A 15,941-nucleotide genomic window follows, 5' to 3' on the forward strand; every position below is an offset into this window, starting at 1 on the left:
TTGTTTGTGTTGTTTTACGGATTTTTTAGCTTTTTCTAACAATTTTGAAATACTTTTAATTTTCATAATTTTGTGATTTTTTTTATGTATCTCATGGGCTTTAGCTTATTCTTTAAGCTTTGCAATTTGTTTTTTGTTTTTAATTTTTTCGAACCATTTTTCGATTTTAGCTGTAAATTTTAATAAATAGGACATTTTTTTGTCAAATCACACATAATCGGAAAAGCTTGCGCCAGCCTAAAACAAAGGAGAACAGTTAAATCAAATCGGTAAAAAAAAGACTAAAACAATCCGACAAAAAAAAAAAATACATAAAGATGCGATTCAAGGACTTCAATTGTTTGACCCTAGTACCGCAGTTAAGCAAGGTTTACCAGCCAACCAAAACGCGCACACCATTCATCACCATTAAACCAAATCTAACCAAATAAAAAAGTAAACATTAAGTATGGTTGCGTGTTGCGTGCGCGCACCACCAAGATGTATCAAATTGATACCTAAGTGGCGGCTTGTCGCCTTCAACTCTTACACCTCGCAACGTAACACATTCTAATGAGAACCAGAAACAGCTGTCCCGTACATTGCGACAAAAAAGGGTGGTCTCTAAACTCAACTCCCCCTTTCCGGCGTGTCCTTCCAAAGTTATGCCGCGTGTCGTGGCGTGGGTTGGAAAAATTGACCCATCACGCAATCAATTATTCAGCCCCGTGAGAGTCCGATTCCTTCGGGCGGTGGCCACCAGCTATTGATTTTCCGTAATTATTTCACCCTCTCGAGGGGGGAAGGCACGAGTCGATAAAAGCGATTGACCTGCATGCCGAAGGTAACCGTAATGTTTCGTTTTGCTTTGTTCTTTTCCCTCAGGTTAAGATCCTGAACCTGATGGCCGGCGAGCACATGACCGAGGACTTTCTCAAGATCAACCCGCAGCACACCGTTCCGACGCTCGTCGACGACGACTACGTCCTGTGGGAGTCGAAGGCGATCGCGACCTACCTCGTTGAGCAGCACCGGCCGGACAGCGCGCTCTACCCGAGCGATCCCCGCAAGCGTGGCCTCGTCAACCGGATGCTGTACTTTGACTCGACGGTGCTGTTTGCGAGGGCATTCGCCGCCATCGGGCCGGTCATGCGCGCCGGAGCCAAGAGCATTCCGCAGGAGCGCAAGGACGCCATTGGGGAGGCGCTGTCCACGCTGAACGGATTCCTGGAGGGACAGGACTGGGTCACCGGGGAGGACTGCACCGTGGCCGATTTGTGCCTGCTGGCGAGCGTGTCGTCACTGGAGGTGAGAGAGATATTGACAGTTGGCGGGTTGCATGAGTGGAAATTTAAATTTGAATTACCTTTTTCTTCTTGCAGAAATTGGGCGCCGACGTGAGCGGTTTGGCCAACGTGAGTGCCTGGCTGGAACGCTGCAAGGCCCTGCCCGGATTCGATGAGAACGAACAGGGCGCCACCATGTTTGGCCAGGGAATCGGCTCCAAGCTGGAGGAACCGTACTAAGAACTCTCTATTTGTGTCGCTCGAGAAAAAACGGCTTTTATTTAACAAACACACGCTACATTTTCTTCAACTACTTGTCGAACAGTATAAAACAAAGAATAGCATTTAGTGATGAGATGAATCGAGATGGTATAGATGTTAGTATTACTGTTACCACGTTACATCAAGAGGTTAATAATAAAAACGAAAAAAATATTAATGCACTAAGCACTAAACAAAAAAACAAAACAAGTTTTTCTTTCTCAAGTCTCGGAAACGAAATCCAGTTTCGCATTCGATGTGCGAAAATTACGGCGCACTGTTGACCGCGCGTGAACGTTTCATGCTGCCTCCACTTTCCCAGTCGACCTTTCGCTTCGTTCCTCGGTTGATCGCCGCCTCCGTCTCACGCATCGTCGAGTGCTGCTTCGCGTAACGGCAAAAGGACAGATAGCCCACAAGAAGCGGATGCAGCCAGTAGCGAACCGTTACGTCTTGCGGCAATTGAAGGCAGCTACCAGTGTAGAGCACCACCGATCGGCAGGTGTTTTCTTCCTCGACGGTGACGACCTGCTCGACTTTGCGCCACTTGCGATCGCGCTTGTCGTAGGGGGTGAATCGGAACAGCTTGTTGTGTTGAGCCTTCAAGATTTGTCCCTTGCGTTCGTTCACGAGCGGGAGCAGCGGACTCGAGAGCAGTTTTGGATCCCAAAACGATCGGATTGGACCGTACATGACGACCAGGCGTGGCTGCGGCACCTTCTTCGATGGCGCAGGTTGGTACGGAACGAGCGCGGAAGATTCTGCTGGCTCCGCCAGTCGACGCTCTTTTTCACGTTCTTCGATTTCTCCGCAGGAGATGTTCCAATCCACAAAGTCCACCTCTTCGTCTCCCCAGGAGAGCGTTGTGTTCGCAGTTACAGGTTCAGGCTCTTCGACAGGTAATTCGATTGCGGTCGGAATTGGGATAACCGCTGCGGCGATGGATCGCCGTTTGGCGCGATAGACCTTGCTCGTTCGAGGCTTCTTCCACACGACATTATCTACAGAAACTGGAAGTTCCTTCTCGCGCTTTCGCTTCAATCCGCGAGCGCAGCTGTTGTTGCTGGTCAGCGCTTCGGCCAAGCTGGCGTGAAATACGACGGCTTTCGGTTCGTCTTCTTCCTGTTCCTCTTCGGCTGTCCACAGCGAAACCGGTGGATTGTACGGAACAACGGCACGGCAGCGCTCTTGCAGGATGTCCGCGGTCACGACCTGTCGCGTCTCGTGCAAACTCTCCATCAACTCGGCGTGCTCCTTTTCGTCGCGAGCCTGCTGGTCGGCCGCGCGCTGCGAATCGGTCAGCGTGTGCTGGGTAAAGTCCATTTCGTCTTCCAGATCCGACAGCGCCGAGTAGTACTCGCTAATGTGCTCATCCAGCGAGGCCAGGTCGGCCGCCGTCCAGGACAGCGTCGACGTCTGGGTCAGCAGCCCCATCGGGTACGAGTCCGAGGTGCTCGCAGTTTCGCTGCTGCTACTATCGTCTTCGGAATCGCTTTCCGTGGAGGAAAGTTGCTCCGAGAAGGCAGCGGCGAGGATGACCTCCAAAAGGGACACCCTCGGTACGTACGGAACCAGCGCTCGGCACGGATTGTCTAGGTCAGCACGGATAAGGGCACATGCCAGCAAGGCCTTCAACGCGGTATTCATCGCGAAGCGAGGACCGGTGAAGGGAACCAGCGCTCGACAACGATTTTCTTCATAGCTGAAAAGTGATCGTCAAGTGGTTAGTTTGATGTTTTTCGGATTAACGTTAGACTAGCAGTTTTACCTAACACTCGACAAGCTCCCACCATCGTCGATGCCACGAATCTGCAGAGAGAGTAAGCAGACGCCGTTAATCTGCACAACTTCCGAGAATACAAAAGAAAAACTAATTCTAAGCTAACAACTATTTACAAAAAAGGACAATAAATAAACAACTATTCGACAATAGCAAAAATAGAGAGAGCATTTTCATTATTTGATCTGCAAAAAGGAAGAGAAATGGAAGCGGAATCAGTTCTGCGCGCGCGGCCCTGAACAACCTTGCGACACCCACCTTCTTCGCCGCCTTAATCGCGGGAACATCCCCCGCTTTCAACGGCACGGCCGCTCGTTTCATACTGCGCGTCATAATCACGCGGGGAGCTGGCACGGCCGCGGGAGAGCTGCAGGTGGCCACCACCATGACCGCAGCTGGCGACGCCGTCGTTGTGCTCGTCGTCACGGACGGATCTTCGACCAGGCTGGCCTTGAACTTTTCGTAGCTGACCGGCGGCGGTGGAACGATCTGGTCTACGGTGGAGTTCATTGTGGTCGTGGTGGTTTCAGCGTAGCTCGCCAACTCCTGCGTGCTTCCAACCGGATCGTACTCGATCATGGACAAACCGCTGTCACTCTTCAAAACTGGAACCGACGGTGGAATCGACACCTCCATCTCTGACGACTGCTTTTCGCGACTCTCCTCGAGCGGCTCTTCCGAGTCGCCCTCTGAAAGCAGAATAAAGAAGTTGATTTCACAAACGCAATACAATCCTCCACATTTATCACCGTAGGACAAGTTCAACAGGTCGATCGTGTCCATCACTGGAACATCCCGCGCGGCAACCTTCTTCTTGGCTGGTGGCTCGTAATGATCATCCTCTCCCTTAACCTTCTTCTGGACAGCATTCTCCTCAAGCTCGCGCAACAGTTCCACCTCGGCGGCACTGACCGTAACCTGAGAGGCCGCGCGCTTCACCCCCAGTTCGGGCTTCAAACTCAACCGTTGCCTCTGCTCCTCGATGATGCTCAACCCACCGCCGTAGCTCGTGTTGTACGGATCATCGCCAAAAATGGTCGCCTTGTTGTTTGGCGTCGGCGGAGCCATTTGTCTCACCGGAAGGGCCAACGGCGGTAGCGATCCCTGCTGTTCCGGCTTGACGTCGTCGTCCTCGTAGTTTGGAGCGCATGCCAGGTCCAGCTCGGTCAACACCTGCGAGTCCAAGTCCGGGTCGGACAGCTGCGAGTCGGTTGGACCCAGTCCACCACCCAGAATGTCCAGCCCGAGTCCCGCGACGGCACCCGTCGTGTGATGCTTCGACTTGAACTGGGCCCAGGCGACCTTCTTTTCCGCCTCGGTCAGATCCTGCTCCGTTTTGTTGTCCAGCATCGTCTCGTGCGTGTGGTATCGGAATATAAGCTTGTGCTTGTTCCACAGCAAATTGGACAGCAGCTCGTCCTCGGCGGGGGCGGCGTTCGGCCGGGCCGCCATGTCGACGCGCTCAAAATGGTACAACTCCTCGAGGTCGGCCATGCTGTAGTTGCGGTCGACCTGCTTCTTGTCCGCCACCCGGTGACTCATCGCCTGTTTCGTAACGGCCCGCGAGTACACCTTCTCCTCCATAGTGTGCTGTAGAAGAAGTAAATTTGGGAATTAAAAAAATAGGGCTAATAGCACCTCCTAATTTATTTGTGTTGAATACCATCCTGCCCCTCAAAGTAAACGGCTTTGAATAATAACAAAAGTTTGTCAATTCCAAACAGCCGTGTAGCTGTCAAAGTCTTTGTCGTCATTTTCCATAATAGGTCTATTCCCGTACTGCAGAATTCTGCAATTCTGCACGAAATCGGCAGCAGAGCGTTCCCGTACTTTTCTGCAACATAAGTAACTTTTTCCCAGGCAGAACTTCTGCAATGAGAGAGACAGAAGTTGCAGCAAAACCGTTCCCGTACTTTTCTGCAAGCTCTCTCTTCTCTTTCTTGTTGAAAAGTGACTGCAAGTTGGTGTGATGGATGTTGAGTACACGCTTACATAAAGTTTGCAATTTGGGTGAAATCAAGCATTTTATTATTAGTTGTAATATTTTTTTGTTTTATTATTACTAAATTGAATTAGTCGTTTGAAGAGGCGTTTGTATATTTTGAATTGATGGATTTTTTGGGTAGTTAGTTTTTTTTATGTCTGGTTTTATTGAGAACGATTTTTTTGTGTTAACGATTTCATGCTTAGTTCATTAATGTAAATGATATAGCGATATTTTTTAGTGTTAAAATGATAACTTTTTGAATAGACTAAATATGTGTGTTTAAATAATAGGTAAATTTAATTGCCAAATAATAAATTGTACCTTTAACGGTGCTACCAATTTGTATTCTTATTTGAACCAAAAAATGTGATGTAATTTATTCGAATTCTTAAATTTTCGGAAGTTTAAATTCTAAAATTCGGAAATTCTTAAATGCCAAGATGGCGCATTTCACAAAAAGTACATTTTTTTGCAGTCGTTAGAAAATCAGGTTTAGAGGATTTAGAGATTGAACATTTTGACGAGTTCTTCGGAAAATAGAGTACGAACTGTTTCTATTTTTTAATATTTGAGTTTTAATTTTTTTATGTACAGAATTTTAAAATTTTACTTATTTTTGTTTTTTTAGTTTCTTTTTTTTATTATTTTTTTTTAAACTGTTACTTTTGAATTTTTGGTGTTCTGAACTTTGAAATATTCAAACTTTTGATTTATTTATTTCGAATTTAAAAATATTTGAATTTTTAAGTTTAGGAACTTTTAAGTTAGAAACCTTAATTTTTTTATTTCGAATTTCGAAAATTAAGATTTTTTTGAAATTTTCAATGTTTAATTTTTAATTATTTGTATTTTTAAGCTTTGAATTTCTGATTTATTGTTTTTTTTTCTGAAATAAATATTTGCATTTTTTAATTTATCTAATATCCGATTTATTTTTTTCAAGTTCCTCAATTTGAAAATAGTTTTTCTTATATTTTTAATCACGAATTTCTTAATTTTCAGATTTCTAAATTTATGAGTTTCAAAATTGTAGAGTTTGTGATTCATTTTTTTTATTTGTCAATTTCGCTGCGTCACCGTTGTTCTTCGATGTGAAATCCAATCATAATCTATTTATGTTATCTTTCAAACATTTTTTTTTTTTTTTTTTTTGGGAGGGTGATCCAGCCGCACATCGTTGATGTTGAAACCTCTAAACTGGGCCCTCGTCCTGTCACGTCTGTCAGTAGTCTTGTCGTACATTACAACTAGAATCAGATCTGCCAATGAATTAGTACACTTCGACCAAATAAACACTGACGCTGTATGGATCTGACTCTAGAATAAATGCACAGTTGTGTGTTATTCATAAGTCCAACTTATTCAATTATTCATTTAAGTCCAAATATTCATTTGCTAACTACTTTGGATTGAAAATCTAAATTTTAATCTAAAATCCTCTAAACTTAATGTTCAAAACTAAACGTTCCTTTAACTGTTGCAGTACTACTTCTATCAAAAAACAATAAAAATTTGTGAACTGATATACAAATAGGATAGAAATCGCGATTTGAAAAAGAAATGACCATTTACGTCAAAAGATCCGTAGTTCCTCGATTCGCAACAATGGTCGATACAACCATAATCCGAAAACCGTTAGTTCAACAGATCAACGAATTTTGTCCGATATCATTACATTATTGATTGATCGAGACTCTATGGACAATTTGACATAAAAGAATGCCTAGTATTCTTCATCAATCAAAGTATATTGACAGCATTACTCTAACTTAACAATTTTAACTAAATTTAACATCAAATAGATTTGGAAAGGATACAGATTTATATTAAATGCGAATGCTAAGCAACAAATCAATTGTACTATCCTGAAGTCCCACCTAAATCCCACATTGTGATAGTGAAAAAGTCACAGAAGCAGCGGTTTCTTGTGCAATTGTGATATTTTCACTATCGGTGATATTTTCACTATGTTATCTTTCAAACATTTTACTATTAAAACATGTATTTATGGTCTATATAAATATACCTTCTATATTAAACCTTTTTCTTTTTTAATTATGTTTTTTTAAATGTACCTGCCATTCCCATTTCTTAAATTGTTTACCTAATGTAAAAGTTTTGAGTTGTTTCTAATATAAAATGTCTACCTAAGCATTATTAATTTCTAGTTTAATAAATGGTACATGCTTGATTTTTTAGATAAAATGTTGATTTGCATAAAAAATAAGTCCCCGTTCTAGAGGTAAACTTCTTTCAATTACAATTTTTGTCAATCCATTTTTTTAATTGTTTTGAAATAATTAAAAAAAAAAACTTCAATACCCAATTTGAGTAAATCCACTCAACTGTGTACAATATTGCAGAAAAAGTACTGGAACGCGCTACCCAGGCAAAAGTTTTGCGGCTTCTCTCCTTGCAGAACTTCTGCAAAAGAGAGAGATGAAGAGAGCGAGCTGAAAAGTACGGGAACGTGCTGCAAAAAAGTGACTTATGCTGGCTGCAGAATTCTGCAGAAGCTGCAGAAATTCTGCAATTCTGCAAGTACGGGAATAGACCTAATGTTTGTTTTGAAATTGGTCAACTAGAATTAAATTTGCGACGTGTACGATAATCAGAGAAAAATAAATCATCGATTGAATTAGCAATGACCATGGATAGCGAAACCCTCAAAACCTGTGAAACTATAGAAAAAGATGGTGAGCATAAAATCAACCGAAAAAACAGAACCCCTTCCGCAATGCACTTCCTTCGCAGAATTCTTCAGCGTGTTCCTGCAGGACAAGCAAGAGGAAAAGGCCAAACTGGCCACCAAAATGACCATCACGGACCAGATCGGCAAACTGTCCGAGGGCCTGGAGAAGGTGTCCGCCCAGCTGCAGACGCAGGTTCGCGACCAGTACGGAACGTTGCTGTTCCAGGCGAATCAAGCGGGCCGGCTGAATGCCGCCGTCGGTTCCGTGTCGGGCCACATTGAACGGTTGAAGGCCAGCGCGGACCGGCTCAAGAAGATGGTCAACGTGCCGTACGAGCAGACGGAAACGCAAACGAAGATTCTGGCGAGGCTGCACGAGTTGTCGCACCTGCTGCGGCAGAGTGGCCGGTTTTTGCACGTCTATCAGCGGTTGGAGGGCGCGCCGGGACTGGCGGAGCAGGCGAGTGTGATTTACGAGCTGGACTGTCTGATGGACGATGTGGATCTGACGGGGATCGACTTTTTGCGGGAGGAGATTGGAGCGGTGAAGGCTGTTAAGGCACGACTGGTGCAGACGGCCCACCGGGATCTGTTCCAGAGCATTCAGGGCGAAAAGGAGGACGAGACGAAGAATTGCTTGCGAATATTTTTGAACATGAAAACGCTGGGCAAGTGCTTGGAGAACATCCTGGAGACGTACCAGCGTTACATCAAGGGTGAGGGTTTTGAGGCTTGGTTGCGATCAAGGGGTAATAATTTCGATTATTTTTTTCTCGTAGATTCCATCAAGGAGTGCTTCACAACCTCCGACATTAGTAAGTTGCGCAAATCGGACCCCTCCGGCACGAAGGATCGCTCGGAACAGACCAGGGGACCCGGCAAAGCGCCCGTCCTAACCAGTTCGACCAACTTTCGCTCCAAGCTGTGGCAAGCACTGGAGTGGCTCTTTCTGGACGAATTTCACAGCTACTGTCAGCAGATCATCTTCCTGCAGCGTTGTCTCCTGTACAGCGATCTGGCCCTAACCGACGACTGCAAACGGATGGCCGAGACTATCGGGTCGAATTTCTGGACCAACTTGACCCGTCAGCTGACGACGTCTTTCGCGAACGCGCAATCCAACACTCCACACGTCTATCAGGCACTCCAGCAGGGACTGCCCAAGTTGCTTTCGGTGGCCCGTGGGCTGGAGAAGAAGCTGGACCACGGTCCGTTTGTGTTTGACGAGCAGGTGTTTGCTTCGCTGGAGGCGGGTTACTTGGAAAAGTGCGCCAACAATTTGAAGATGGTTCTGGTGGACATTGAATTTCCCAACCAGGAGGTCATCGATGCCGTCGTCCGAGTTGCTTCAACCGAGCTGAGTGCGGCCATTGTGGACGATCGGCTGACCCGGCAGGTGATGGACGTTATCTGCGTTTCGAACAAAGATCTTTGGAATCGTATCGAGCGAAACGTGAAGCTAGGTGGCGATACGCAACAGGTGTTGGACAATCCGAACGCGGCCCAGTCGCAGAACATCACCCTTGCGAACATCATCTTCTACCACCAGGAAGCCATCGGCCGGTTGATTCGTAATCTTGGAACCAAGTTCTCCGCTTCACCGTCCGCTACCAAGTTGAAACAGAGCCTCAACGAAGGTCGTACCATCACGCTGACCATTATGCAACAGTTGATCGGTTCGATCCACTCGGCCGTCAATATAATCCTGCTGTCGATGCATCGCGAACCGGGACTCAACACGGCCACCATAACCGCAGCCGGACCGTCGTTCTACGTCCAAGAACTGCAGGATTTCCTCCTCCGCTCGTGGAACTCACACATCGCTCCGTTCTCCGACAAGACCACCATCGAAGAGTGCGGCCTCAACCTGGCTCGCCGTTGCATCGAACTCTTCGTCCAAAACGCCGCCCTGTGCAGACCCATCTCGATGGCCGGACGTCTACGACTCAAGTCCGACTGCCATCACCTGGAGCAAGCCCTGAAACCCATCGTCCCCGACCTGACCGTACTGGGCAAGAACTTCCGCATGCTGCGGGCAATGTCTACGCTGCTCAACGCACCACCGGAAGACCTCGTCAAGCAGGAGAAAGACGGCGCCGTGCCGCCCTACATCGTGCTCTTTCTACTGTTTGGTTTTGCCGGGTCGGACCTGGCCAGCCCGCACATCACCGCCGGATGGTCCAACGAGAAGCTGCTGCAGTGGCTCGAATCGCACACCGCCGAACGGGACCGGCTCGAGTTGATAACCGGAGCGCTGCAAAAGTACCGCGCGGTCGTCCGACAGAAGAACATTTCCCAGTACGATGTAATTTACCCACTTATAACGCAATATCTGGACGAGTCGATTGCCGACTCGACCAAGAGCAGTGATTGAGCTTATAAAGGTTAAACATGTTGAAAATATTCCCGTTTTTTACTTACCATCGCCAACAGCCGGTAGATGTAGCACGGTTTCTGCTGTCCCAGTCGGTAGATTCGGAAGATGCCCTGCTGATCCACGGCCGGGTTCCACGAAGTGTCCAGGATGATGACTCGATTCGCTCCCACCAGGTTAATGCCCTGGCCGCCGGCCTTGGTCGAGATGAGAAAGACGCGCGTCACGAGGTTCTTCGGATCGTTGAACTTGGTGATCATTTCGTGCCGCGTTGACTTGGACGTTCCGCCGTCGATGCGGTAAAAGTCCATGCCCGGACGCCACGGGCCGCGGAACTTGTTGAACCCGTACAGGGCCGCCTTCGGATTCGTGCCCTGCTCGTCGATCATCTTCATAAAGTGCTCGACCATGTTCAGCACCATTACGTAGCCGGAGAAGATCAGACACTTTTCGCCACGTTCCTGGCACAGCCGTAGGATTTCAAACAGCAGAATCATCTTGTTGCTCGGGAAGAGCGATTCCAGGTCGTCGGCGCTGATGATCTGCTTCCACCAGATGTTTGTGATGGCGCGCGTTCGGTCTTTGTCGTCGTCATCGTCATCATCCGAGCTGCTGTCGAAGCCGTGCGCTCGACGAGTTGCCCGGCGACGCTCTTGAACTCCGTACTTTTTCTTCATTGCCGTTTCCCAAGCCCGCTCGAGCACGATCGGGTGCGTCCAAATCTTGCGCATGAAGGTGTAATCCTCCAGCAAATGTGCGCCTCCCGTTTCCTGCCGCAGCGGATTCCGCTTCAGGTACTGCTCGTACAGATCTTCTTGAACTGGGGTGAGCGGTACGTACAACACGTACTCATACTTTTCGGGCAGAAAGCCGCGCAGCACATCAAACTCTTTGCGCTGGACAAAGTTGACCAGGTTTTTGTGCAGAACGTAAGATCGATACTTCATGTATTTGACGTCCGCCACGGCAGAGTCCGCGTGTTGTCCCTGTTTGATCGGAGTCGCGTAGTGTTCGTTGAATTCCTTCTCGCTTCCGAGGTAGGCCGGCTTCACGAAGTTCACCATGCAGTAGTACTCGTTCAGGTTGTTCTGGATGGGAGTGCCCGTCAGGATGATCCGACGCTTGGTGGCAATCTCTGCCACCGACAGGTTCGTCTGCGACTTGCGGTTCTTGATGATGTGACCCTCGTCCAGAATCACGAGATCTGCTCCCGGATTGATGAGGACGCGGCGTACCTCAGTGCGTACACCCTCGGAATGTTTCTCGCCCTTACGGTTGCTAGCGTCGTAGAACACCAACGAACGGAACGCTTCATAGCCGATCAGCAGCACGCTGGCCATGCGACCGGATATGGAGTGGAAGCCGCGAAGAACCTCCATCTTCTTTATGATGTTGCTGGAAGGAGAAATAGGATACCATTAATTTAATATAGTTGTGACTTGAAGGCTGTATCGCTGGATATCAAGCCATAGACTAAAAAGATTCGCGATACTCACGAGCTATCCGGCAGGTAGAACACCTTCAGCTTCACCCCACTCTGGATGTCGCCCAGCCAGTGCTGAATCTCCTGGGCCCAGTTCATGACGGTGCTCTTCGGACAGATCACGATGATTCGCTTGGTTTTCATCTTCGGGTAGCACACGACCGTGTTCATAAGGGCAATCACCTGCAGCGTTTTGCCGAGGCCCATGCAGTGCGCCAGAATGCACCCGGATCCGTTGGAGTTCTTGACGTCCGAAACCCCGCCGTAACAGCAGTCGTACATGAACTTGACGCCCTCGCGTTGGTGAGGTTTCATTGTCTTGACCAGTTCCGGGTGCACCCGGATGAAGGTCTTGCTGTCGGTGTCGTAATCCAGGATCAGCTGATTCTCCGGCATTGTGGTCTGGTAATGCTGCAGCTGCTGTTGCAGCTTCTCGTTGTTCCGCTCGACCCGTTTGGCGCGTTGACCCTCCTCACGAATGGCTTTCTGGGCGATCCAGGAGAGATCTGGGATGCGCGTACGGCAATCGATTTCGTTCTTCATTAGCTCCAGGTCGGGATTTTCTCCTGTAGGCGCTGGCGGCACGCTGAACTTGGGCTGATGTGGCACGATGTACTGGAGCTCTTCAACCGTAGGTTCGCGGTTTGGGTTGGGATCGGAGTTGGTGATGAACTTGGGTCCTTTGGCCTCCAGTTTTTGCACCATCCACTGCTTAGCTGGAGCTTTTGACGGTCCGGGCTCGGGTTCATATTCGGGAGTTGGATTGGCGACCGACTTGGGTCGATACTGTGCACGTGAGGTTGCAGCAACGACCGGCTCGGGGACATATTCTGGGACGACCGGCTCGGGTTCATATTGGCCGGTTGGTGCGGCGACATACTTGGGTTGATTCTGATTGGTTACAACCGTGACCGGCTTGGGTACATATTCAGGAGTTACGAAGACGTCCTGCTTTGGCTCGGGTTCCGATTTGATCTGAACGTCATTAGCTTTCTGACGACGGCCTGCCGTGGCACTGACAAACAGGACTTCGTCATCTACGGGGGGTTGCTCAACTGGCTCAACAGGTTTCTTGGTAAAGTACCGCTCGAGCGATTGCTGAACCACCGGAGTCTCGGTCGCCGGGAGAACCCGTCTACGATGAGAATCGACCGTAGATCGCGAACCGATGCTGGTGGTTGGCGTGTCCGTGGTGTTGCACTCCTGCGTAACCCGCTTTTTGGGTGACGCCGGTCGAGCCGGTTCCGCCGGCGGTACAATCTCCCGGTGAATCGGTGTCGTGTACGCGTCGTGATCATTTTGCAGTCCGCGGAAAATGTCATCATTTATTGAAGGTGTCTCGTTGATCATACTGTCGGTTGGCGGTGGACAAACTTCGGCCATCAGCTCCGTGTCGAAGAACAGATTGCAATCCGGATCGCCGTCCGTAATGTCCATGATGCCAGTTTCGTAGCTGTTCTCGGGTGGACAGTCCCGAATCGGTTCCATGTCTTCGGGCTCGTCAACAGACGGGGCATTGGGTTCAACGTCCGTGTCATTCTTCGACGGCGATTCATCCTGACCAGAGGACGGATTGCCACTGTCTTTGGCAGATTCATCCCGTTTGTGTGAATCGTCCGGCTGTTGCTGCGTCGAATCGCCAGTTCTGTCCGGCGACGTGTAATCAACACTGTCGGATCGAGCCAAACGCCGGGGACGCATCGGGGAGTCATCGTCCGACTCGATGACCGGTTTTGGCTTGTGTTTGTCCCGACGAGACAATCTCGGCTTGGGTTCCTTAAAATTTTCGCAGTCAAACTCTGCTCGCACCTTTTGGTAGCACTGCAAGAATAAAAACAAAGCTATATCTAAAAACAATCCAAAATCCCGGTCCTAATCCGGCTTACCTTTTCGCTCAACTTGTTCAGCTTCTGCTTAAGTCGACTCATCTCGTCGTTATTCCCCTCGTCAAGCAACAAGTTTTCCATCTGGTCGCAAATGTCCACGATATCCATCCCGTACTTGCGCACCTGGATCAGCACCGTCGGAAGTCGCAACATGGCCCGCATCTGGGCAACCGAATCTTCACCCTCCTCCTCATCTTCCTCCCCACTGACCTCACTAGATCGCTCAATCGCAGCAGCCTGAGGCTTCTTGCGAGTGTTGCGCTTTCGCTCTCCGGCTGGCAGAACGACCTTCGGAACTGGCGCTACGCCCTTCTTCTTCTTTTTCTTCCCCACCTTCAACGAATCATCCGAGCGCAGCTCGGAAGGAGCCCGAAAGCTGCCCGCCTCCTTTGCTGCCCTCCGGCGGGGGTTCCGCCTACGCCCCCCAACGACAGCCGGAACCTTGGGGACAGCTGGCGCTACGCCCCCCTCGTAATCCGACGAGCCGGAATCGATTTGCCAGCTGCCCGACCGGGAGCTGATTCCGACGGACGATTCGTCCGTGTCGGAATAGGCCATGGCAGGTTCCCGTTTCCTCAATATTCTCACAAAACTTTTCACGAAAAAAAAAGACTGGGACAACTCTTGCACGAAACGACTGAACGCGAGCACGAACGGACAGGTTTTGGGGAAAGTTTGGGCGGCCTTTGCCAAATTCAAGGTTGGATCAAATAGGTGGGACTTGGTGGATTTCGCAAACATTTAACACCGCTGGGCAGTCAAATAATAGGGTTGTCGACAATGATGTCGATAATTTCGTCTTGAAGGCCAATACGCACCCCACAAGAAAAGCGGTTACCTATCGGCAGTCGCGCTTTGTGCACCGTTTGTAAGAGAGGCCGAAAAATGCGACTTTCGAAAGGTTAAGAAATCTTGAGTTTTTTTTGATAAGGTCCTATAAACAAATGTAAACATTGAGTGTATCCCGCTTACTCCGATGGACTTTGACATAAGGTGTGAAAGGGATACACTCAATGTTTACATTTGTTTATAGGACCTTATCAAAAAAAAGTCAAGAAATATGGTTTCACAAACAGCAGAACAAAAGAGAGGGAGTTAATGTTGGGGTTTTTCTTCATCCTCTCTGGCTATCTTTCGCTGCCGCTGCTGCCCAAAAAAAGCTTATTTTTCTGAGTCAATAGGTCTATTCCCGTACTTGCAGAATTGCAAAATTTCTGCAGCTTCTGCAGAATTCTGCAGCCAGCATAAGTCACTTTTTTGCAGCACGTTCCCGTACTTTTCAGCTCGCTCTCTTCATCTCTCTCTTTTGCAGAAGTTCTGCAAGGAGATAAGCGGCAAAAATTTTGCCTGGGTAACGCGTTCCAGTACTTTTTCTGCAATATTGTACACAGTTGAGTGGATTTACTCAAATTGGGTATTATTTTTTTTAATTATTTCAAAATATTAAAAAAAATTGTTGACAAAAAAAGTAATTGAAAGAAGTTTACCTCTAGAACTGGGACATTATTGTTTACTGCATTATTTAAAAAATCAAGGATGTATTACTGCGGGCGTTAATAATTAGAATTCGTTGGCGTTGGTATGACCGCATAAAAATGGTCGCATGACAGCCGCATGACAGATAAACTAATTGAACTGAAACTGAAACGGTACAGCAAGCTTTGATTATCTTAATTATTTCAAATAAAATTTTCATCAACAACTGTCATTCTGAGATAAACATCGATTCTAAACCTCTCAAGGTGGTAATTTTTTATTTAAATATTGAAAAATAAATTTGGACACAAATCAATTATCTTTTTAGACATGGCGCATGCTCGGCAGGAAGTGCTTCAAAGGCACGCTTCACCTAAAACAACCCTCCTTTGCATTTACTTCTTTTACTACTTAAAATTAAGTAAAACTCAACTGGCCAAAACTTATGGCAAGCAACCATCTACGATTTCAAACTGGATTGAAAAGTACGACGAAACAACGGTTCCAGCTCAAGTTCCGCAAGCAAATAAGCTTTACAACCGACAATCGCATATTGCATGCCAAAGGATACAGCTGGAAAGTTCTGAAGCGTCGAGCGGGACAGTTGTGGACTCAAGATGTTACCGGTATCAATCTGAACTATCTGTTGTGATGTGTGACATTCATAATTTGAGCTTCTTGACGAGCTTGCTATTGAAAGGTTGAATATTGAGGACCAGGAGTACGCACCTATTGGT

General features: G+C 47.8%; 3 protein-coding genes across 4 annotated transcripts; 2 read left to right on the forward strand and 1 right to left on the reverse strand.

Annotated features, from left to right (window-relative positions):
- The first annotated feature begins 430 nt into the window (after window positions 1-430).
- Window positions 431-1,751, forward strand: LOC120420490 (glutathione S-transferase 1-like). The gene is made up of 2 exons (XM_039583536.2): window positions 431-1,287; window positions 1,362-1,751. Exons 1-2 carry the CDS (start codon window positions 883-885, stop codon window positions 1,503-1,505), a joined length of 549 nt encoding a protein of 182 aa, XP_039439470.1. The 5' UTR covers window positions 431-882; the 3' UTR covers window positions 1,506-1,751.
- Window positions 1,516-14,405, reverse strand: LOC120420488 (transcriptional regulator ATRX homolog). 2 transcript variants are annotated; one of them, XM_039583533.2, is made up of 7 exons: window positions 13,729-14,405; window positions 11,856-13,663; window positions 10,407-11,754; window positions 4,056-4,896; window positions 3,565-3,995; window positions 3,295-3,335; window positions 1,516-3,228 (listed from the first exon to the last, which is right to left on the reverse strand). In XM_039583533.2, the coding sequence occupies exons 1-7, from the start codon at window positions 14,284-14,286 to the stop codon at window positions 1,794-1,796; spliced, it is 6,462 nt and encodes a 2,153-aa protein (XP_039439467.1). In that variant the 5' UTR covers window positions 14,287-14,405; the 3' UTR covers window positions 1,516-1,793. The 2 variants fall into 2 exon arrangements, with proteins under 2 accessions (XP_039439467.1, XP_039439468.1); XM_039583534.2 differs by lacking the exon at window positions 1,516-3,228 and having other exon boundaries at window positions 3,296-3,491.
- On the forward strand, window positions 7,853-10,388 carry LOC120420489 (conserved oligomeric Golgi complex subunit 5-like). Its single transcript, XM_039583535.2, has 3 exons — window positions 7,853-7,989; window positions 8,048-8,701; window positions 8,765-10,388. Exons 1-3 carry the CDS (start codon window positions 7,938-7,940, stop codon window positions 10,357-10,359), a joined length of 2,301 nt encoding a protein of 766 aa, XP_039439469.1. The 5' UTR covers window positions 7,853-7,937; the 3' UTR covers window positions 10,360-10,388.
- Window positions 14,406-15,941: the final 1,536 nt, after the last annotated feature.

The sequence above is a fragment of the Culex pipiens genome, unplaced genomic scaffold (assembly GCF_016801865.2).
Source record: "Culex pipiens pallens isolate TS unplaced genomic scaffold, TS_CPP_V2 Cpp_Un0012, whole genome shotgun sequence".
NCBI lineage: Eukaryota > Metazoa > Arthropoda > Insecta > Diptera > Culicidae > Culex > Culex pipiens.